The sequence below is a fragment of the Dasypus novemcinctus genome, chromosome 13 (assembly GCF_030445035.2).
Source record: "Dasypus novemcinctus isolate mDasNov1 chromosome 13, mDasNov1.1.hap2, whole genome shotgun sequence".
In the NCBI taxonomy this organism is placed as follows: Eukaryota; Metazoa; Chordata; class Mammalia; order Cingulata; family Dasypodidae; genus Dasypus; species Dasypus novemcinctus.
In genome coordinates, this window is record NC_080685.1 from 29,261,653 (window position 1) to 29,284,902 (window position 23,250).

General features: G+C 46.6%; 1 protein-coding gene across 3 annotated transcripts in view; it reads left to right on the plus strand.

The window, feature by feature from the left end:
* The first annotated feature begins 291 nt into the window (after window positions 1-291).
* Window positions 292-23,250, plus strand: part of INTS3 (integrator complex subunit 3) — a 38,102-nt gene continuing 15,143 nt past the window's right edge. The window contains exons 1-10 of one of the 3 annotated variants that reach the window (XM_058309680.1): window positions 292-1,137; window positions 7,492-7,575; window positions 8,962-9,045; window positions 14,553-14,666; window positions 14,862-14,946; window positions 16,304-16,370; window positions 18,637-18,781; window positions 19,652-19,781; window positions 20,849-20,946; window positions 22,147-22,338. In XM_058309680.1, coding sequence (XP_058165663.1) covers window positions 988-1,137; window positions 7,492-7,575; window positions 8,962-9,045; window positions 14,553-14,666; window positions 14,862-14,946; window positions 16,304-16,370; window positions 18,637-18,781; window positions 19,652-19,781; window positions 20,849-20,946; window positions 22,147-22,338 — 1,149 coding nt within the window. In that variant the 5' untranslated portion in view covers window positions 292-987. Of the gene's footprint in view, window positions 1,138-7,491; window positions 7,576-8,961; window positions 9,046-9,229; window positions 9,421-14,552; window positions 14,667-14,861; window positions 14,947-16,303; window positions 16,371-18,636; window positions 18,782-19,651; window positions 19,782-20,848; window positions 20,947-22,146; window positions 22,339-23,250 lie in introns of those variants that run through there. The other 2 variants (XM_071207449.1, XM_071207448.1) reach the window with 2 other exon arrangements.

A 23,250-nucleotide genomic window follows, 5' to 3' on the forward strand; every position in this document is an offset into this window, starting at 1 on the left:
ACCCAAGCTCGAGGAGGAGGCAGGAAAAGAGGTCGGAGGGAGGAAAGGAGGGCAGAAGCCGCCGCTGCGCATGCGCAGCAGTGCACGCAGGCGCAGCCCCTCTCCTTCCTGATCGCCTCTCAGTCCCGTCCCACCTCCGGGAGCGGACGTCCCATCCCGCCCTCCAAGAGCAAAGGAGAGATACGATTGGCCATTCTGCTTGTCCATCCGATCGGGCTCGCTTCTCCTCGATCCAATTGGCTGCCGGCGAAAAGGCCAATCGGCGGTGGCCTGCCTACCCCTTCGGCACTCAGAGCCACTGCGGAAGCTGCTATTGGCGGAGGCTTGGAACCGTACTGATCACTTCCGGCGTGGGCCTCGTCGATTCCTCCCCCTTTCCCGGCCGTCGCTTTCAGCCTTCTCACTCCCCGCCCTTCCACCATGGCTGCCTCTGTGTGGTGTAGGGAGAAGCTGATCCTCCGTGTCCTCCTATAGCGCTTATTGCCCCCCCTCACCCCTACGGGCCGGATCTAAAGGAACCTCTCTCCCCAACCCTTGGGGCACCAGCCAGGAAGGTTTCCTACCCCCTACTTAAGGGGTAGGACTCCTCTCTTCCTCCACCTCTAGAGGCAGAAACTTAGGGCTTTCTCTCCTTCTCGCAGGGTCAGAAGCCAGCAAGGGCTCCCCTTCCACTTCTTCAGGGGCGGAAGCCTCTCCTACCCCTTCCTGGGGGCACTGACCCTTATCCTACCATACTTAAAAGCAAGCGCCAACTGCTTTCCTTCAGCACTGCCACTCCAGAGGCAGAACCTAGAGGGCCGTGCGCCTTCGCCCTGTCTGCAGGAGCGGCCTTTCGGAGAGGAGGGTGGGGTGGAGCGGGCAGGGACCCTTCTCCTCTCCCCTATTTGTCCCTCTAGCCCCTGTCCCTGGCAACCCAGAGTTCCCACTTCCTGGACTCCTTCCCCACGCATCCACTCCCTGACCCTTCCTCGTCTCCGGGCTGCAGCCATGGAGTTACAGAAGGGAAAGGGGGCAGCAGCAGCAGCTGCTTCGGGAGCAGCGGGAGGTGGAGGAGGAGGAGGAGCGGGAGCAGGAGCCCCAGGAGGGGGGAGGCTGCTACTTTCAACCAGTTTGGATGCCAAGGATGAGTTAGAGGAGGTAGGTGTGGGGGGTGGGGAAGGGAGTTAAGAAATTGGGTTAAGGAGGGATACTGGAGCGGATACGGGGCGGGGATGGGGGATGGGGGAGGAGGCCTTCAGATTTTTTTCTAAGGCAACACAAACAGTGCTCCAGACTTCCTGCTCCTGAGGGAAGAAGTGTGGGCCAACTTCCTGGACAGGTTGTCATAGTAATCAGCAGCCACCAGTATTAAAATGGGTGGTGAGGGAGGTGTTGGCATCCAGATTTACCAAATTTATTTTTTTGACATTCCTTTCTACATAAATGCCCCAACTATTCTTAATGTCAGCCTTGTCTCGGACTTAGGTCATACGTTGAGTCGAGGAGCAATGTACGTGGAATGGGGTAGGAGACTGTGTGTGTGTAGGTGGGTGGGGGGCTGAGAGGAGCTTGCAGCAGACTTTGACCCCTCCTGTTAGATGGTATCATTGACTGTGTGTAGACACAGCCGGTTGCCAACCGTGCCAACTGGGCATGTAGAATGAGTGGAGATTTAGAGAGAAGTAGTGTTTAGTTCAATAACTACAGCATCGTGTGCGTGGGTGAATGGGGCCTAGGGAACTCAACTTCAGAACCAGATAGCACATACACTGGAGAGAATACGTGGTACTGAGAAGCAGGGAGTGAGGCAAAGTCCCCAGTCAGTGGAGACTTTGGGAAACCTGATAGTTGACCCTTTTGGGCCCCTCTCCCACTTATCCTCTTGCCCCCATCCCTGGCCTGCCAGAGTTGATAATTAACTCTTTCCAATTCTACATGAAAGGAGACATACTTAGGAATATGAGATCCAGAACTGGGATATGATTGCTGGACAGTTTCTAAGGCCCAATTCATTCAACTCTGGTTATTCAGGGATAGGATAAGTAAATTAACAGGCTGTGGCTCTTCACTGGCTATTGCCTTTCTTCTAAATTTGTCACTGCCTTTTCTCAGATATTAAGAGGATGAGCAAGCAGACAGGTGAAATTCATATTTTAGATTTGAAAAATGTTGGGTCGGATACAAGGTGGTAGAACATATGTGCAAAAATGAACTTCAGGGAGGACTGTGAATCAGCTAGCTAGCTAGCTAGAGAATGTCTACTCACTCACAGATGGCTTCCTATCATGCCCCACCCCTCCAATTCTGTGTATATTGAGATTAACTTGGTTTTGTTTTGTTTTTTTTCTGTTGTTTTTATCAGCTAAGGTGGATATAATTAGGAACATAAACAGTGCTTCTAAAAATAATGTACTCCCAAAACAAATAAAAATTAATTATCCACTTTTTAGGAAACAGCCACTCTCCTCATCAAAGTATTTATTCAGTCCTGTATTCTAGTACTGGAACTCTAGAGTTGTAGAAAGTTGATATGCCTTTCATCAGTTTAGGTGGAGGGGTAAAGACCCCAAGGGTTGAATGAAAATCTGTTTATTCCCCACCCTAATTCCTAGAGGGGTCATCCTGCCTCTGCTTTAATTTGCACCACAGGGTGGTATCACATCCTGTTCTTCTGAGCTGTGACGTGTTTGCTAGTAAGTGAAGTGATATGGCAGGAGGGGACCACAAAAGAGAGGAAGCATTTATTTTCTTGCTGTTTTGGACTGTCTGAGAGTGAACTTTCAACTGTTTCCAGGGAGGAGGGGCAGGGAGGGTCTCTCTCTCTCTCTCTTTCCTGATCTCCTTCGCAGTGTAGATTTTTCCCAGCATGTCCCAGCAAGCTCCCTTCTTTGCCCTTTGTCCTTTGCATTTGAATTTTCCAGCAAGCCTTGCCACACCATTTCCCCCCATGTGTGTGGGTCTATTATCCCCACTGGACCAGAATGTCTCTAAGGGCAAGAATTATTGGCTGCTTCCTCTGGGTCTCCCCAAAGAACCCTGCACACAGAAGTCATCAAAACCTGGTTTTGCCCTACTGCCCTCACTTGTTCTGGCTTGGTTCTTTCTCATGGGCCTGCCTATTGCCCTGGAATGTATGAGGAGCTTTCTGCGCCTGTATGCTTGCTTACTCTGCTCAATCTGATAGGAAAATAGGATGGGGGACACAGAAGGTCTGCTTTCCACCTCTTATCCTCTAAAAACTGAGTTAACACACTGGCAAGGTAGAGTTATAGAAACAAACACTGTAAACCCGATTCAGGTCATGAAGCTGGATATGAGCAGGAAAGGCCCTTTGGAGGCCTAGTGAAAGCAGGAACTGTGACTTTTCTACCCTAGGGAGCGTGTGTTATGTCCTTTCTTCTCCTTGGCCCTGTTCCTCTCTTTGAAGATGGAATTCTTCTTGCCCACCCCCATTCGGATTTGGTGGGTGATTCGATAAAAATAGTGCTAGTGAATGAAGGAGTTTAGAATATGTAGTTCCTGGTCTCATGAGCCTTCACAGGGCTTGCTTATTTCTCCACCCGGTGGTGGTCCATTTTGAAGTTAGGGTGAAGGAAGGAGTTGTGGCCCAACTTCAGAACTTCCTCAGAAACTATGGACAGTCTCAGGGTTGTACTTGGTGAGAGGTAGGTATGTCCCTTCCAGGTTTTCTTCAAGGAATAATGCATCTCTGTCTGTGAGGAATCTCCTGAGGTGGGCTTTTGAGTCATCTCTAACTCTCTCCTCAAATACTCAGTCCACTCTGGATTGTAGAATACTTGAAACCTTGCTGTACCCAGTAACTCCTTACTAGTGTGGGTCCTTGGGAATTTTGTAGATTGGATCATATCTTCCTTTTCTAAAGACAGTGGAATTTAGTCCATTCATGCCACTGACTTCCCAGAAGGGCACAGTATTTCGTATTCCCTCTTTACCAGACAGGATATTCATCTGGCTGAAGGAGCTCTAGGAGGGGACCTGAGAGGTTAGAGGGAGACCCTAATTTCAGCCTCCAGCTTCAGAAATATACTGGCAAATTGGAGGGCCTTTCTACCCACCACCCCCGCCGCTACTCCATCGACTGCTGCTGTCATGGGAACCATGGCCAGGTAGCCTTAGTACTAGAAATATTAGTCCTGGAGCTCTTAGAGATGGTTAAATATTGACTCAACTCTCAGAGGTACTCTTGTGGAGGGCTTACTCTGAACAGAGCCATTCCCATCAGCAATTGTTGGCAACTGCATTTATGATTTGATCTTTACCAAGGGCCCCTCAAGACTGGGCCTGCTTTATCATAGGGATCTGCCTTTCTATGGCCCTTTTTGAGGAGGCATGGTCCTTCTGTCACCCTGAATGATTTTTAATTAGTCTCCCATCTTTGTTTTGAAAAGAAATGTATGTAGTTCAGGAAGAGTAGCATCTTCTGTACTTCTGTGGCCTGGCAGGGACTGGCGTTGGCATGTCCTTCCTCATTGCTTTTATCTGCCCACCCAAATTCTGGACTCTCCCACTCTCTGCATCCTTAGCTGGGCCTCCCTGCTCCAAGAGGCCACTTCTCCTCAACTGGGCAGTGACCCATAGAATTGACTCAGGCCTCTGCCAGAGCCTAGAATATTGGAAGGGGCCTAGAGAAGCCCTGTTCAGCCTAGGGTCTTTGTGCATTAGATCATAGCCAGAAACTCGGCCATCCCAGAGTGCTGTGTATCCAGCTTTGCATGATGATCTTGGTACAGGGTCCATCAGTTGGGCCTCGTCCCCTCTCCCCTCCCTTTTTCTCTTCTCTCCTAAAAGGCTAAAAGGCAAATGTTTGCAGAAAGTAAGTAGAGGAGGAAGCTTTTTCAGCCCAGCCAAGGTCTTAGCCATATCCTTTAGTAAGATTTAGTTTTCAGGAATCTTTAAGAATGTGCCACCCTCCAATTTCAGAGGGTCATAGATTTAGTTGAGCAATTGCTGAGGCTTCCTACCGGTTGAATAGATTTTAATTCAATTGAAGCATTATGCTTGGAGCTTTCACAAATGTTATCTTGTTTAATCCTCAGCACACCCTTGTGATATAGGTATTCCTCTTTTTTAGGTAAAATCAAGGTTTGGAGAAGCTAAGTAACTCTCAAAATTGGCCTAAGGCCAGCAAGTGGTGGTGAGGGGGGTTGGGGGTTCTTTCTAGACTATGCTTCCCATCAGGTCACTCATTAGCCAGCTGCTGTTTGACTTTTCTTGCTCTCCTCTATGTCCTTTGGTTCAGCGGGGATTTCTTCCTTTGAGTAGGAAGCAAAATTTAGAACTTTGGGATCCTGTACTGCTCCCTGTTCGCCATCTCTCTCTACTCTGAAACTGCTTATTCACCTCGACTGGGTGAAGGGCCCCCCCCCCCCAGAGCTCCCAGCAAGAACAGACTGGACCTAGCAGCTAGAGTCACAGATCCTCCAGATGCTGATAAATATCTTGGGTGGAGAGGGATAAGATTCTAAAAGAGAGGAACTCCAGCCTCAGGTTTTGCCTTTCCTCCCCCTGCGTAGGAGCTGGACTAGATAATGGCTGTCAGAGGTTGTGCAAGAGGTGGGTTGTGAGACAGCTCGCTTTCATGTGATCTCACAGCTCCTCTTCACAAGTATGTAGGTGCTTATTAAGGTTGAGCAGGCTGATCTGACCTAATTTGAGAATATAGTCAGACCTGGTGTTGGGTGGTGCTTCATTGCTGGGAATGGAGAAGTGACTTTCCTTGAGCAGTTTTTGGGTTAATTCTCAAGATCAAGTTTTTAAAGGACTCAGGAAGTAGCTTAGGTGGTGATAAGGGGGAGGTTCACAGCCTTAATATGAGAAACATTGTATTGATGTTTTATCAATATTTAGTATTAAATGCCTCATAGGAACAGGGACAGGTGAGTAAGAGCTTCTAATGTTGAGCACGTGCTGTGTTAGGGATGGCCTTTGAAACGAGAGTGGCCCTTGAATAGACTTTGATACCACTATCCCCACCTTTGTTTGACTAGAGACCCTGGCAGATTTTAGATTGGCCTTTTGTTGTTCATCAGTCCTCCTCTTTCCTCATGCTCTTGATTTTTTTTTTTTAAGTGGTTTTAACTGTTTTTGTTTGTGATAAAATCTATATAACTAAATTTGCCAGTGTAACCAATTTGAAATATACAATTCATTGGCATTATACATTCACAGTATTGTTCAGCCAGCACCACTATCTAATTCCAAAACTTTTTCATCATCCCAAACAGAAACTTCATACCCAGCAAGTAGTAATTTGCCATTCTCCCCAAACCCCCCGGCTCCTGATAATCTCTAATCTATTTTCTGTCTCTATGATGTTTTATACAAGTGGAATCATACATTATTTGTCCTTTTGTGTCTGGCTTAATGTCACAGTTTTCAAGGTTCATCCATATCTTAGCACATATCATAACTTCATTCCTTTTTATGAATGAATAATATTCCATTGTATGCGTTTTTTAATATATGGGAGGAAGTTTCAAACTTAAAAAGGTAGAATAGTATAATCTCCATGTCATCACTCTGCTTCAGTACTTAACTTACCTGGAAATCTTGTTTTAGCTCCCCAAACCCCTCTGGTTTATTTTGAGGCAAATTCAAGACATTTCATCTGTAAAACTCATATGTATGTTATGAGATAAAGGGCTTTTGTATTTTTTTTCCTTAACACAGCCATAATAACATCATTGGTGATATTAACTTTGATCATTTGGTTAAATGACACTCTCCAGGTTTTTCTACAGATAGTATTTTCCCTTTGTAATTAAGTATTTTGTAGAGAGATAGCTAGATCCTCTAGTAATATTCTATTTCTAGGAGAGGATGTGGCTCAGGCAGTTGAGTGCCTGCCTCCCACATGGGAGATCCTGGATTCCGTTCCCATTGCCTTCTGAAAACAACAACAAATAAAAAATCCAACTCAGGGAAGCTGATGTGGCTCAGTGGTTGAGCACCGGCTTCCCAAATACAAGGTCTCAGGTTCAATCTCCGGCCCCCAGCACCTCAAAAAAAAAAAAATCCTATTTTTTGTGAAGCTTATGTACTGACTTTAGCATCCATTGATGTTGTTTGCCTGGATCAATTTCTACTCCCATTTTATATTATTAGTTTGTTTTCTACTCTAAGAAAGAGCTTTCCCTTCTCTTTTATTTATGTAGCTATTACCAATCAGTATGGATTCATGGATTCTTATAGTATTCAGTGGGGTGATGTCTTAAGCCTCATTTAATATATAGGCTCCCTGCTCCCTTTTCCTTGCAATTTATGCATTAAAGAAACCAGGTCATTTGTCCTGGTTTCCACATTCTGGATTTTGCTGATTAAAGCCCCATGGTACCTTTAGCATCCTCACCTACCTCCTGTATTCCCAGAAGGCTGGTTATAAGATCTAGAGTCATGATCAAGTTTGAATTTGTGTGTGGGGAAGGGAAGGGGACAAGTACTCCATAGGAGGTGGTGTGACATGCTCTTAATTTTTTTCTCACCTTTTCACAGAGACTGGAAAGGTGTATGAGCATTGTTACATCTATGATTACTGGTGTCTCAGAGAGAGAGGCCAATGACGCCCTCAATGCCTATGTAAGTATAATGCTTTCCCCATCTACATTTCTCCTTCTTTGAGAGCTCTTTGAGAGGGACTGAAGCAAATATCCTGGCTCCCCAAACCAGGTTTCCCACCTTTTCTCTCTCTATTTTTGACAGTCCGTGCTTAGACATCTTTAAATAACAGTACCGGTGACTTTTTTGCAAATGTTCTCACATATTTGATCTTTTGCATTTCTTAATCACTCTCTGTGGTTGAAAAGGTTTTAATAGTTAGTACGTATTGGGAAGTGGACGTTGCTCAACTGATAAAGCGTCTGCCTACCACATGGGAGGTCCAGGGTGTGAACCCAGGGCCTCCTGGCCCGTGTGGTGAGCTGGCCCACACGCAGCGCTGCCATGTACAAGGAGTGCTGTGCCATGCACGGGTGTCCTCCACGTAGGGGAGCCCCATGCGCAAGAAGTGTGCCCTGCATTGAGCTGCCCCACACGAAAAAAGTGCAGCCCACCCAGAAGTGGCACAACACACACAGAGAGCTGACACAGCAACATAATGCAGCAAAAAGAGACACAGATTCCTGGTGCCATTGAGAATGCAAACAGACACAGAAGAACACACAGCGATTGGACACAGTACAGGCAACGGGGGGATGGGGAGAGAAAATAAATCTTAAAAAAAAAAAATAGTACATGTAAAGGACTTGGAGTAGTGCCCAGCATGTAGTGAATGTTCAGTAAGTATTACCTGCTTACTCTTAATCTGTTATCTTGTCTTCATTTTATAAATTTTAGGGGTGCAATGATTTGCCCAAGGTCATGGCTTGATTTCTGACAGATCCAGTTTCAGGGCTTTGATCTCCCACCAGTGAGTCAGATATGCTTGTTACTCCATGACTGACTGTTTGCAACTCCTTCTCTACTGAAAGCTATTAAGGTTTGGTAAAGGTGCTAGAATCTTTTTTTTCTTCCTCCCCTCATTTTAAACCAGAGGTTTTTAACCAGGGGTCTGTGAGCTTGAATTGAAAAACGTCAGCTTATTATTTTTATTTTCCCTGACCTCTGATGTTGAATGTCATAAAATTCTCTGCCACTGCATTCTGAGAAGGGATCTGTGTTTTTCACCTGACTGGCAAAGGGGTTCATGGAACCAAAAATGGTTAAGAACCCCTGTGATAAACACTGTCTTTGCCCTCTGCTCCTGGCCTGCATTAAACCTTGGAGAAGCAATAAGGGTCCTTCCCTTCCATCTACCTTGTTCCTGACACAGATGCCCCATCACTTTAGGAGAAAGAAATGATCAGATTTAAGAGATGATGATTCCTCTTTGCAGGTTTCTCAGGAGTCCCAAGTCCTGGGACAAACTGTGTGTGAGAACTTTCTCCTCTTGAGTGACAGCTAGTTTTTTCCTTCCTCATATCCCAGGTGTGCAAAGGCCCACCCCAGCATGAGGAAATCTGCCTGGGCCTCTTCACCTTAGTCCTCACCGAACCTGCCCAAGCCCAGAAGGTAAGACTGCTTGCTCTGGACCTACAGACGGTTCTCAGATTTCATCTGGGATCTGTGGTAGAACTTACAGTTTAACTGGGATAGTATCAGACCCTTTTGTTTTCATGGTTCTTCTGACCAGAGCTGGAGCATCTTATTCTCAGTGAATGAGTCCTTTTGACTGAAGTCCTTTTTCTGTCTTTAGATTCTAAGGCGAAAAGGCAGTCGTGAGAGTGAAAAAACATGTAAAGAGTTTTAAAGTTTAGATTCATGAAGGAAGGCCAGAAGAGTTGGGATTTAATTCAGAGAAGACTGACAAGTAACCCAACAACTGTAACCAAGTCCCTAAGAGTTCTTATCCAGAAGAGAGTGGCCCGCAGGCTCTACCATTAGCAGGTGAATAGAAAGCAGGCCTAAAATTGCAGCAAGTATGGTTTCTATTACACAGCTTAATGTCAGATAACTGATACAGTTAAAACGTATGATTAAGAGAACCCTGGAGTGCACTGGGATCAGACTGCCTGAGGCAGGGTACATGAAAACTAGTCAGGGGTTTTTCACAAACAAGAGTCTCCTTTATCTGGAATGGTTTAAGTGGGGTCCCTTCTTGAGGTAAGGGATTAGTCAGGATGATCTCTTTGGCTTCTTTTTGCCTCTCCAGATTTCATCAAATCTTTGAACTTTGAATCATGATGGTTCAGAAGTATGTGTCTGGTATCTGGCATTAACTGTTTGACATCAACTGAGAAGGGGTCAGAGTGGGGAATTCAGTGTTCTCTTTGGCTCTTCCCTGAACAAGGAGGGTATGGAAGAAATCTCTATGTGCCCAGCATTGTTTTAGGTTCTCTCTGGGCAAGATTTCATTTAATCCTCTCAAAAAAAAAAAATCATAGGAAGTTGGTGGCTTTATCCCTTCCCCTCAAACCTTCCCAGTTTACCTATGAGATAATTGGAAGGAAGTCAGAGATACTGAGTTGTTTGCCCAAGGAGAACCGAAGGAAAATATTCCCAGGAACAGAACAGGATGCCCATGGTCCTCTGGCAAAGCTGCTTAAATCAACCTCAGGGAAGGATTTATGGGCCTGGGAACCTGATGTATTTGTACTTTCCTGAAGCCAGCTGGAGTAAGGTCTAAGGTGAGGGAGGGCATGTGGCAGCAAGTATTCACAAGTCCTTGGTTTCCCAGGATAGCCCAGCCAATTTGGGGCTGCTACTTTGTTGAGTTAAATTACCTTTTCATTTGCATAATAAAATTATCATAAGACATAAGACATTGGAGACGAATGAATGTCTCCAATTTGGTGATGTTAAACAGTGATACGGGAGCAGATGTGGCTCAAGCAGTTGAGTGCCTCTTTCCCACATGGGAGGTCTCAGGTTTGTCCCTGGTACCTCCTAAAAACAAAAAAGCAAACAACAAGCAAACAAAAGATTAAAAAACAAGGGAGCCGATGTGGCTCAGTGGTTGATCTCCAGCTTACCACTTATAAGGTCCCAATTCAGTCCCCAGCCTGGTACCTCAAAAAAAAACCAGTGATATGATCCAGTCCAGCCCCTCTGTTTTAAAGAAACTGTTGGCAGATATGGGGGTGGGTAGAGTGGAAGGTTTAATTTTCTCTTGTGTGGATTTTTATATATGCAATTAAAATCTCATTTAGTCACCTCAGTGCATATTAGTTTTGCTTGCTGGCAATTTCCCCCACCACCCCCCATAGATAAGTTCTAAATCAGCTGGGATAAATCAGTAAACGTCAATGAAGGGGACAGGATGTGTGTGGTAGTTCTATTTTTCTCTGACCTTGCAGTGAGAGATCTTACGGCTCTGGATTGTAAATGCTTACCGTGCCATGATTTCAGCCATTCAGGGCAAGAGACTAGAACATCTCTTCTTTTTGTCCCATGACAGCCTCATGAGGGAGACCCAAGCCCTCTGGGGAGGTGGAACATCTGGTCTTGGGTCTTGTAGCTGGTTGATAGCTGCACCAGGATCCATGTTTACGTGAGAAAAGTTTCCAAGTAAACCCTCCCCCCCAACATACACACACATCTGTGAGCCTCCTAGGTGGAGCCCAGGTCAGGCCTCTGCAGACAGGGGATGGAGGCAGGGAATTGGGAGTGAGGACCTCTCAGGTGGTGACTCACTTAGAGACCTTGAGCCAGGTCAGTGTGGTGGGAGTTAGTAACCTGTCTCCTGAGGTCTTTGAGCCTTCTCCCTTAGAGGGTGATTATCCTGTGAAATACGTCTGTTCTGTAGAGGTTTTAGGTGGTAGTTACTGATGAGCACTGATACTAATGGCATTGTGTTAGACTTCAGCTTAAAGTAGGAAGACTAGTTTTCTAAAGGTTTATTTGGGGTTGATGCTGTCTCTGGACTAGAAACAGATGGACTTGTGATTCAGTTGTTCTTGAATCTCCACAGGCTGCCAGATGGGAGATGGGGATGGTGGAGAAGGTGGTAGTGGAAACTGAGTCTTGAACACATTAGAAACATGCTCTGGGAAAGCATGGGCAAAGGAGCCCCTGTCAGCACTGACAGGCAGTGCTCAAGGAGTCAGCTCTAGCTCTCTGGGATTTCTTAAGGGATAAAACTAGGGTGGATTGAACAGGGGAACAAGATAACTCAGTTAAGGAAAAGCAAGCTGGGTACTGGTAGAGAATGGAAGATGCTTGGGGTTGATTTTTTTCCAGTTGTACCTTCCTGGCTTGCATCTGCCCTCTTGACAGCTCATATGAATGTTTTTATTTTTTTTAGTTTATTTATTTCCTACTTGGTGTCTGACTGAACAGCTGGGAAAAGACCTGACTGGGATGTTGCTGGGAGGGGTTAGGATGAGCTGGACACCTCCGTTTCTGTGCAGGGTCTGGCAGTCAGTAGATAGAGGTCTGAAATCAAGGCCAGGGTCTCTCTTTTCATCAAAGCTTCAAGACCCAGGTCCTGGCAGTTCTTTTTTTTTTTTTTTTTCCTTTCCTTTTTTCCCGGTCCTGGCAGTTCTAGGTCCAGGGATTCTCCTAGCAGGCAGCTCCGGAAGAAAAGTTAGGGGCTGTGATGGCCTGGGCCACAACATTTCTACTCTCCACATGGTCAGGAGGCGAGGTGTGCTGCCTTAGCCCCACCCTCTCCATGTTTCCTTTCTTTGGGGACTCTCTGCTCTTCTCTGTCTCCCATTGAGTCATTCCCACATCTGTTTCTCTTCCAAGCCAGTGAACATACTGGCACAGAGGTTGATGAGACAACTGGCAGCATCAGGAATATGATGCTCTTAGTACTCGGCTGCCATGTGTTACTAGCAGTTAGGGTTGCTAAACATCCCAGATGGAGCATTGAGTTAGACAGTATCTGTTCTCTTCATCTGACCCTATTTCTCCTGCATAATTTGTCCTCCTTCCCTGACCAGGGTCTATACTGCGTTCTTGGGATTTCTGCTTTCATTTGAACAGGAAGGGCTCCTCTCTAGTTACAGGTATCCTGATGTTTGACCTGACACAGATTTTCCTTTGGCTCCCGCTTCCTTCCTCATCTCTCCTGGTTCTCTGGCTTACTTCTGAGGGGAAGGCTAAGGCTGAACCACCAAAACATTTGCTGGCCTGCACTTAGGCAGTAGTTCACTTAGCCCCCTTATCTTTTCTTGTTTTATTGTTTTTTTAATAGAGGTAAAATTCACATAATGTAAAATTAACCATTTTAAAGTATACAATTCAGTGGCATTTAGTACATTCACAGTGCTGTGCAATCATCACTGCTTTCTGGATCCAGGACATTTTTATCACCCCAAAAGGAAACCCCAAACCCATTAAGCAGTCACTCCCTATCCCCCTCTTCCCCTAGCTCCTGGCAACCACTAGTCTGCTTTCTGTCTCTATGGATTTACATTTTCTGGATGTCTCATATAAATGGAATCATACAATATGTGGTCATTTGTGTCTAGTTTCTTTCACTTAGCATGTTTTTGCAGTTCATCCATGTTGCGGCATGTATCAGAATTTCATCCCTTTTTATGACTGAATTATATTCCATTGTATAGATATACACGTTTTGTTTATCCATTCATCCCTTAAGGGGCATTTGGGTTGTTTCTACCCCTTGTTTGTATTCTTGATCTCCCAGCCCTCACCCCAGATGAGGTCAGAAGATAAACAGGTTCTCCTGCTGGTATGAAAAGGTTATTGATTGCACATCGGAGATCTCTGTGTTGATATTTTAATTATCATTCCATTTGATGTAAGGGCAGTAGAGACAGGAGGAAGTGCTAATAGCTAAACTCCTAGGAGTCCCTAATCACACCAAGGCCAGGCAGCTGCTGCCCTGGAGGGGCTCTTCTCTTTCCAGCAAGGGTTTAGAAATGTAGTAGTCTAAAGATATGGAATCACAAACTCTTACGTCCATCCCCAGCAGACTTTTCTCCTTTTGGTTATTACTAACACTGGTATAAGAGGTGGATAAGAGCATGAATTCTAGAATTGGTCTGTCTGGATTTGAATCCTGGTTCTTCCTCTTATCTCCTGTATTTCCTGGGGCCAGTTACTTTTAACTTTCTATGCCAGTTTCCTCATGTGTAAAAATGGGGATAATAATAAATAGTTCTATTTCAAAGAGTTGTTAAATACAGTTAAATACAATAAGATATAGTAAAAAGGCATTTGCACGTGCCAGTGTTCGCCAGCTATTGTAGTTGTTGTGGAGGCCATCCTTGTGACTACCGGCAGGAGTGTGGATTACTCCTAATCTAATGTGTACCCTTTCTGGTGGGACCCTGACAGGCTAGAACTGAGCAGACTGAGGAGATAGCTATTGGGGTTCCCTGACGTATTTCTCTAGCAGTCAGGTCCAGAGAGAGGCTGGGTGATAAGAGCTCTGGGGGAGCTTTTTTCCTCCTCCAGAAGAAATTATCATGCCTTCCTTCACTTCCCCCAGGCTGAAGGACCCCTCCTTTTTCAATACTTGGCTGAAGCAAAGGGCAGCCCAGAGAAAAGAAGAAAGATGTTTGGTTAAAGAGGTTCAGTTTTGCCTGTTCTGCCTGGGTCCCTGGTTCCTGGATCCTCTTCCCTCAGCTCTTGTAGCCCTTGTTGCTTTTGACTAGGTCAATATTGGTCTGAAAGCCTCTTTGGGATCCTTTCCAGCCTATTCAACTGAACCCATTTTGTAGTGACCTTTTACTGGCAGATAAAAAGCAGATGGCCTCCACCTGGTTTTGCTCAGCTTGTGGCATCAAACAGTGTGACACTTCCTAAGGAGGGAGGTAGGGGGACAGGGATAGGACTAGCAGCCTTGCCCAGCAGGCTTTCCTGCCTTTTTAGAGGGCAGCTCAGTCCCTTTCCCACACTGTGTGAAAGAGCAAGGGATAGGTTTGGGACAGAGGGACCCTGTGGAAGGAAAATGTCCAGATGCAAAGTCTTTCTTTTGCCTATCTCAGTATCCAGTTGGTGATGTTTAACTTTAAGGGCCTGGAGAGCAGGGGGGTCCACTGTGGGTTGGGCTGGGAGCCTTGTCTTCCCCTTACTGGCTGCTCACAAACCTTAACTTCTCACAGTGTTACAGGGACTTAGCTCTGGTGAGTCGAGATGGCATGAATATTGTCCTGAATAAAATCAACCAGATCCTTATGGAGAAGTACCTGAAGTTGCAGGATACCTGCCGTACTCAGGTAAGGCCAGAAAGAAGAGAGACTCCAGCTGAAAGACATAACAGAGGACGGATCTGCTCTCTCAAGGGGAAGGGAAGGTGGAATGAGAGTAACATGCCCCTACCATTGTGCACCTAAATTAGAGATTGACAGAGTTAGCCCCTTTCTCAGATTCGCAGCCTCTGCTGTTCATCTGTCTTTTCCTCTCTCCTTTAGTTGGTGTGGTTGGTACGGGAACTAGTGAAGAGTGGGGTTCTGGGAGCTGATGGTGTTTGCATGACGTTCATGAAGCAGATTGCAGGTGAGTTCAATGGCGGGAGTGCAAAGAAGAAAGGAGAGTAACCTGAGTCTGAATTCAGAAAGTAGAAAATGACTAAGTGCCTGAGAGACTTGATCCCTGCATGATTCCTGGGTTGCTTAGAGTCTCTTCTGATACAGACATCCTCTGGCCGTGTATGTTGCAGAAAAAAATTGATTGAAAAACCACAGGGGTCCTTTTGAAACAATAAGTCTTGCCTAATTTTCCTTCCTACCAAAGCCAGGGCCTGACGCAAGATATTTGGCCTCTTTTAGCCAGTCCTCGCTCTGGGGTTTTGTGGCATATTGGATCAGGAAGGGGAAGAGAAGTGGGGGCAAATTATTTGTTCCCATGTTCAGGAGGCTTTCAGAAACCCAAACATCTTCCCTGACTCCACCCCCATGTTCTGAACACTTGCTCCTTAAAAATTATGTCATCTGATTGGGGCCAGTCTGAGGGACAAACTCTCACAGAACAGACCCTGACATTTAAGTTGTATTATCGTCTTGGCATCAGTGACATCTCTCTGAGCCACTGAAGATCCAAGAGGCCTGCCCAGGCTACCTCTTCTTCTCCAAGATTGTCTGTGTTTGTTTAAAAATGACCCTGCCTCTATTTCTCCATTTGCCCCGTGGTGCTTTGCTTCCTCTGTAGGATTTGTATAACATTGATGCTCCTATTTAGATGTGTATGAACCTAATCAGTGGGATGTAGGACTTTGAGCCTTGGGTTTTTTTATTGAGACCTGGGGCAGGGCATGGCGTTGTTGAGCTGGCTATTTTTATCCTCTCTCCTGGCACTTTTCTTTCCTGCTTGGCACTCCCAGTCCCCACTTCTCACCCCAAGACTTTGGTCTGGCCTTGCTGCATGTTAATTCTGCCCCCAGGAATTTCAGTAGCCAGCAATGAGGACTGGTACTTGGAAACAAGGAATCCTTGGCCTGTCAGGAGCCTGAGCACAGGACTCAGGACATCCAGGCGCTGGCCTGCAGCTTTTGCCCACCACTCACACCTCTCAGGCCCGATCTGAGCTATCACCCTTTCTTTCCAGCCTTGGGCTTTTCATGTCTCCTTCCCAGACATTCCCTTTCAAGGGTCAAAGTGTTCCCACTCCAACTCCCAGCATGGAAAACTTGCAGCTCTGGTATCTGAAAAATCCAGAACCTTCCCTTCTTTCTGTGGGTAAAAGGAGAAGCTCTAAAGGCTGGCAGAAAAGAAGGCAGTTTATTCCACCACTCAGGACAGCAGTGTGGCATAACAATTAGGGATGGATCAGCAGGATTCCTGAAGAAATGAATTGGATTAGCTGAGTCCCTAATCCAAGCCATTCTGATTCTCTATTTTTCCCCCTTTGAAATCAGGTGGGGATGTTACAGCAAAAAATATCTGGTTGGCAGAGAGTGTTCTGGATATCCTGACGGAGCAGAGGTAGAGTACATCATGAAGGGTAGGAAAAGAGCCAGATTCGGCCCAAGTGGGATTGTGGAAAATGGGGATGAAAGGATTGTGTGAAGACTTGGTAGGAGGCCCAAAGAACTCCTTAAATTAGAGCGGGAGGTGAGGGAAGGAATTAATGCCATGGTGTGGCCCCAGGGATGAAGGAGTGGGAACTTTGCTAAAATATCTCAGAGCCCAGAAAAAACTAGTTTCATCTGATAAGGGTTTATTTTTGATCCAGACCTCCTTGGAATGTTTATCTCTGGGGGGTGGTGTGGGAAGGAGGGAATGAGCTCAGCAGAGTGGGACCAGCCAACCACCCAAGCCTAGCAGGTACCCTTTCTCCCTCCCAAGCCTCTCAGTCCCACCCATGCTCTCTCTTTTTGATGTCGCTGGGGGAGGGCAGGAGGTGATGGAGACCAACACACTCTGCTAGAGTTTGCACAGAGGTTTTGGAGGCTCTGGCAGTAGAGAGCATAGGGGGGCATATTGGGTTTTCTGACTGATTCTTTCCCTTCCCTGTCAAAGAAAAGGACCAGACATTTCTAAGGTCTGCTTCACATCTGAACTCATTTGGGGGTGAGGCCTTCCCTTGGTCCTGTGACCTAAGACTTCCTGTTGCTTGATTTCAGAGTCTGTTTCTGGGTGAGGACACCATCGTAGTCAAGTGAACGAGAGAGCTAATAGTATCCATATTTCCTGTGGTTCCGGGAAGCATGGATCTCCCGCTATTCAGACCCTGCAAGAGAGAGGGCTGCTGTGCAGTGCCACCTAGTGCTCTGGGCCGTTACTGGCACCCTCTCGCCGGCACGCCGGCATGCCACGGGTCCTAGCAGTTCCTTTCCTGGTCTCTGCTTCTCTTAGGTCTCTGTTCCCATCTGCTGTGCTTGGTCAGGGTCTCACTGTGATCTCTCTCCTTCCCTTCATTACTCCATATCAGGATTCAGAAAGGCTCATTACCACTGCTCGCAGCTTTCCTAAAAAAGAGATTTTCCTCCTTTTTTTTCCTGATGCCAAACACCTCCTTACTCCCACACCTTAAAGCTGGATTTCCCTCATCTGGGCAATTAGAGCCCAGTCTCCGTGTTGTACAAGCATCAAATAATCACCATTTAACTGTCGGGCCTTTTCTCCCACCTTCCAAAAGCACGCCCATCCTTGGGTGATGAACCCAGACGATTGAAGCCGTTCCTCTTCCACACGCTGCCTGCTCTTCCCGTCCCTGTGTTTCTAAGGCTGTTGAGTTAAAAGGTAGCAGGCGGGGGAGGGGACCTTCCCCAGTATCCTTGGCCTGTGCTTTCAATCTGTGAAAGGAAAAGGCCACAGTCTTTTAATTAGGTGGCTCAAACACTTCTCCGGAATCAGGATGTTGCCTGGCTGAATTAATTAAATTCCCTTTGTCTTCCAGTTCTCTGCCTTTTAGCAAGGGTGCTGAAGCTTATACAGACTACTTGCTTGGGGGAGACAGCTCCCTACTTTTGGCACATAGAGACAGCATTGGAGATTTTATAGGAATCCCCTCACTCTTTCTCTCCACTCCTTTTAAAGCAGCCAGGAACAAAGAATTCTTTCATTACCCTTTTCCCCAGGGAAATTCTAAAACTCCTGGGACTATGGGCTTTGCCATCCAAAATCACATTCTTTTTATTTGTGATTTAAGACCGGTAACTCATTGTCTGGGGGTGGGGTCAGCAGCTTAGAGAGAGGGCCAGGAAAGGCTTGTGGCATGGTGGGCTGCTGATAACAAGCATAGTAGAAGGGCTGGCACACTATGTTCTGAGAATTCCAGGGTCCTGAATGGGCCTTGGGGGTCCTAAGATCACATCTTGAGAACTGCTGACTTAGGGACTCTTACAAAACCTTTCCCCCCGTAGTCTGAGTGGGTAGGAGCTGGGGCTTATCTCCAGTACCTCTCAGAGTGCTTGGTACATGATAGGCACTCAGTAAATGTTTTAACAAATGAATTAACAAACAAAAATAATTTTATTGGAAGCTGAGTAATTAATTATGTGTTAGGAAAAGATCACTTTCATCCCACACACATCCTTATTGGGTACCTGGTAAAGAGAATTCGGAAGTTGTCTGTGCGCTCGCCAGTTGATAGCCTGAGTGAACCATCAAGGAACCAAAAAGCCTACTGTCAGTATCTCTAAAGCATCAAACATTTCTGAGGCACTGGAGCCAAGTCCAAGGGGGGTGACTCGGGAAGGCCAGTAGGTCTGGACAGGGTGCGGGTGCCAGTGTCATCCTCCCATAGGGAGTGGGTGCTGAAGAGCAGCATCCTCATCGCCATGGCTGTGTACACATACCTCCGCCTCATCGTCGACCACCACGGGACCACCCAGCTCCAGGCCCTGCGGCAGAAGGAGGTGGACTTCTGCATCTCGCTGCTTCGGGAACGGGTGAGGGCCCAGGACAGTGATGTGGGGAGATCAGACCCACAGGATGGGACACCTCTGAAACTTTCGTGCAGCGCCCTGGGCCAAAAACGCCAAGTTGGAGAGAAGAAAGTGGTTCAGATTCTTGACTTTTTTCCCCCCCATCATCATTAGAGAGATGAGGATAGAAAAGGGGAGGTCAGTGTAGAATAGTCCTCATCCCTAGAAATGCTGCCTGTGGCCCTGCTGTCTTTGTGTGTGTTCACTGCCACATCATTGTGCCCGCCTACCCATTGGGGTACTTGCATGGTCAGCTGGGACTGTGAAATCATCCCCTGTCCAAATCTCCCACATGGAAGATATCCTAGAAGTCTGTTATCTAATTTAGTAGCCACTAGCCATAGGTGGCTATTTAAATTAAAGTTAAATAAAATTAAAAATTCCGTTTATTAGTTGCATAAGCCAGATTTCAAGTGCTCATTAGCCACTTGTGACTACTGGCTGTCACATCAGACAGTCCTGATTTAGATGATTTCCACTGCTGCAGTGTTCTGTTAGAGCTGTCTTAGAGTAGGGGGTAGCATCCACTTGCCAGTCCCTTCCTACCCTTGACCTGGATCAGAACAGTTTTGGGTGGAGAGAGGAGTCAGTGTGAAAGCCAGCAGGGCTTCAGCTGTTTCCAGTGAAACATGGATATTAGTCTCCAATTTCTAGCTTTCTTCCCCTGAGTAGCTAGGAGCCAATCCCTAGGTTCCAGAAGAAATCATATAGTCCCTTGAACAACTCTTTCCTGCCCTCCCTAGAACATGTTGTTCCTTTGTCCTCCTTCCAGCAGGTAAACAACCCATGTTTTTATTCTCTCTCCTCCCCCCTGCCCCCCTTCTCCCCATCAAGTTCATGGAATGTTTAATGATTGGCCGGGACCTTGTAAGACTACTTCAGAATGTTGCTAGGATACCAGAATTTGAACTGCTTTGGAAAGACATTATCCATAACCCTCAGGCCTTGAGTCCCCAGTTCACAGGTAAGTTGGGGACTAGGCATCCCGTCCTTGAGAGGTGGGAGGTCAGGGTATAACATATGGTTTGAATCAAGAGGGCAAAGGTTGGTGGGTAAGAGAGTCCTTAGCAGTCAGATATTGGAGCTTGGGACAGGGCAATCTCTGCCAAGTGCAGCTGGATATGGGAATGGCAGAGGTACAAAAACAGATCATATGGTTCCTAGACAGCCCCTACTTGGCAGATTCCAGCTATCATTACTCCTGGGAAAGAAGTAAGACAGAGAACTGTCCTCTTCTCCTCCCAGCAACTCTTTGGCTCAGGGGGTAAGCTGATGGCCAGTTTCCAGCTTCGCTGAGTACAGCAGGGGAGTCAGAGGTCAGCTCGTGAGATTGAGTCAGCAGAGGGGCTGGAATTAGTCCTGTAAGAGAAGGCCCCTCCCTGGGAGCTCTCTTGCCTGTAATTCCAAGGATCCAGCTTGGCCAAAATTGTCTTTGGGGGAGGGAAGGAGTCACAGTGTGCCTCCCCATGACAAGGTCCTTTTCATGTCCCTTTCGCCTTCCCTGGGTCCTTATGGTCTGAACAATAACTGTACAGCTTTGCTCCCCACATCATCCACATCATCTCTTGTTCACATGCACAAAACCAAAAGCAATAGTCCAGGCATGGCAAATCAGGAAAAAAGAGGAAAGTCCTGGTAGTAGCCACAGCAACCCTTATGCTGAACATGTTTTGAATTGTTTTATATGCCAGGCACACACATTTTCACTCATTTAATGCATGAGAAGCAGGCAGAAGAGGCTAGGATTTGCCCCCTAACTTTCCCACCTACTGCCAATTGGAATAATGTGAGGAGGAGGCTCTGGAAGGCCAGTAGAAGAAGGGATTCTGGGGGTGGTCATGGGAGGGGCAGAACACACAGATGCTGGCTAGAACCGCCCACTTGTACCTATACTTGACTTTGCTTGGTCTTATTTAGATTTCTCCAGGAGCAAGACCACTGGCCGTCAGTATGGGCCAGGTTCCCCACCTGCCTCCCATTCCCTCTGGCCCTCAGCCTTCTCTTTTCTCTTCCCTTCTACACTTGGTTCAGGTATCCTGCAGCTTCTTCAGTCAAGAACATCCCGAAAGTTCTTAGCATGTCGTCTAACCCCAGATATGGAGACTAAGCTCTTATTCATGACTTCCCGGGTAAGCTGACTACTTGTAGTAGGAAGAGAGGGTGCAGGTCCTAGGTGGGCTTCTCCTTCACCCTATAGATCTGTCCCACTGGGCACTGACCAGTGGAGTGGTGGCCAGGTGGGCATCTCTGATCTGCCTGGCTTCTGGCCACTTTCCTTTGTTCATTCTGTGTCTCCTTATCCGACACTTCTTGTCTTTTGGGCATGGTGTTAAGGATTGGGGAAACAGTGTTGAATAAGAGAGAGCCCACTGCTGCCCTTGGGACACTCAGTCTGTCCAAGGCAGACATTAAACCAATACAAGTAACGTAACTTGTAAGTGTAAAAATGTGCTATAAAGGGAAGAGGGGTAGAGTGAAGCTGTTCAGTCTGGGAAACCCCTGGCTCCTATGGGTGAGCCGTGAGCTCTCAGGAAGAAACCACAATATCTCTGGCCTTTTGGTTTCCAAACATGGCTAAATTATAGCTGAATTGCTTGAGGAGAATGTGAAAAATGCAGGATCCCATTCTGCTTGAGAAATCTGTACTTTTAATAGACTTCCCAGGTAACTCCCCTGCAGCTTGTCTGGTCGTAGGGACTTGCCAACTTGTGGTTTCCCGCGTCATTCAGGGACCACTCTATAGAGCTATACTGTCCTGCCTGGTAGCCACTAGCCACATGTTGCAATAGAATAGAAAAAGAGGAAAAACAGATCCTTCCCCCTTATATAGTATTGCTATTTGTAAGCCATTTAGGATCTATTTGGAGGAAGGACTTGTTAAAAGAAGGTCTGGAATCTGTATACCTTGGAAATGGTCTGTTAGGTTGTTCAGAGCTTTCGCTTTCAGTCCATGCCAAGTGGTAAACATGCTTAACTCTTATTCTCAAGGAACATTCCCTTGCTATTCACTGGTGGCTCAAGAAAATAAGAAAATATTATGCTTATGACTGGAGAACCAGTGACCAGTACAGGAATAAGGAGCCAAAACTTGACTGCAATTGCAGTTGGGGTTAAAGGACAAGCAAGGAAGACTTTTAGCATTTTTAAAAATCAGCCTAGGAAGTCTTCCCAAAGGAGGGGAGACTTGAGAGACAGTATGAGTTAATGAATAAACTGTGGGAAAATTTTGAGGTCTAGATCAAGGCTCGAGCTAAACAATGCTTATTTTCCTCTGCCTGGAGTCTCCCACCCTCCCTTCCAAATCTCTTTCCAACCTCCTCTTCCCCCAGGTGCGATTTGGTCAACAAAAGCGATACCAGGATTGGTTTCAGCGCCAGTACCTGTCAACCCCAGACAGTCAGTCTCTGCGCTGTGACCTCATTCGCTACATCTGTGGGGTTGTTCACCCTTCCAATGAGGTGCTCAGTTCGGATATCTTGCCCCGCTGGGCCATCATTGGCTGGCTCCTGACAACGTGCACGGTGAGAGACAGGCCCGTGGGGTGCAGGACATTGGGCGGTGAAGGCTGCCTCTAAGGTCATGTTCGCCATATTCCTGTACTTCTTTCTGACTCTCCAAAGCTGTCTGACCCCTTATCGGCCCTTCTTTCACTCTCTTTTCTCCTGAGCATCTTTAACTTTCTGTGCCATCTCCTTTTGTGTTCTAAAACTTACTTAGGCATGTTACCTACCTCCCAACAAGGTTTGGGGTTGAACAAGTTTTTCTCTGCCCTTACTGCTAACCTCCAAGCCTGGATTTCTGAGGTGTCTCTGTCTTTTTCCTTCTAAAATATATAAAAATTTCCTTCTAAAGCAAATATCTGAATTTAAAAATAAACTAATAAAATAAGAGAGTGGGTGTCGCTCAGTGGTTGAGCACCTGCTTCTCATGTACGAGATCCTGGGTTCAATCTCCAGTACCTCTTAAATAAATTAAAGACACATATATATAAAATAAAGCAGATATCACATGTGGCTTTTCCTCTGAATTGTTCCTTCCCTAAAGTCAGGGTTTGCATTCCTTAGTCCTTCACCCCCATGCCTTCTGGCATCAGCTCTGGATACATCCCTTCTCCAAACAGTGAAATCCACATTGGAGCCATTTCCTTCCCAGCCTTTCCCCGTGCCCTGGGTGGGAAACCATCAGTACTTTGCCATCCGGCCACCCCTGACCTCTTCTGACATGGTTCCCCTCCCCCATCTGACTGAGCCCTCGGAATGTGCTGACTCAGATGTGACAACAGACTATTCCTAGGGGGCCTCTTCTTCAGGAATGTGCTGCAGGAGCCCATCGCAGGGCGGTCCGGGGCTGGTCTGAGTGTTCCATCAGCTCAGGGGTGATCAGGGACTCCTAAATCCAGCTCTCCTTCCTCATGGAGATCAGGGGTGCGTGTG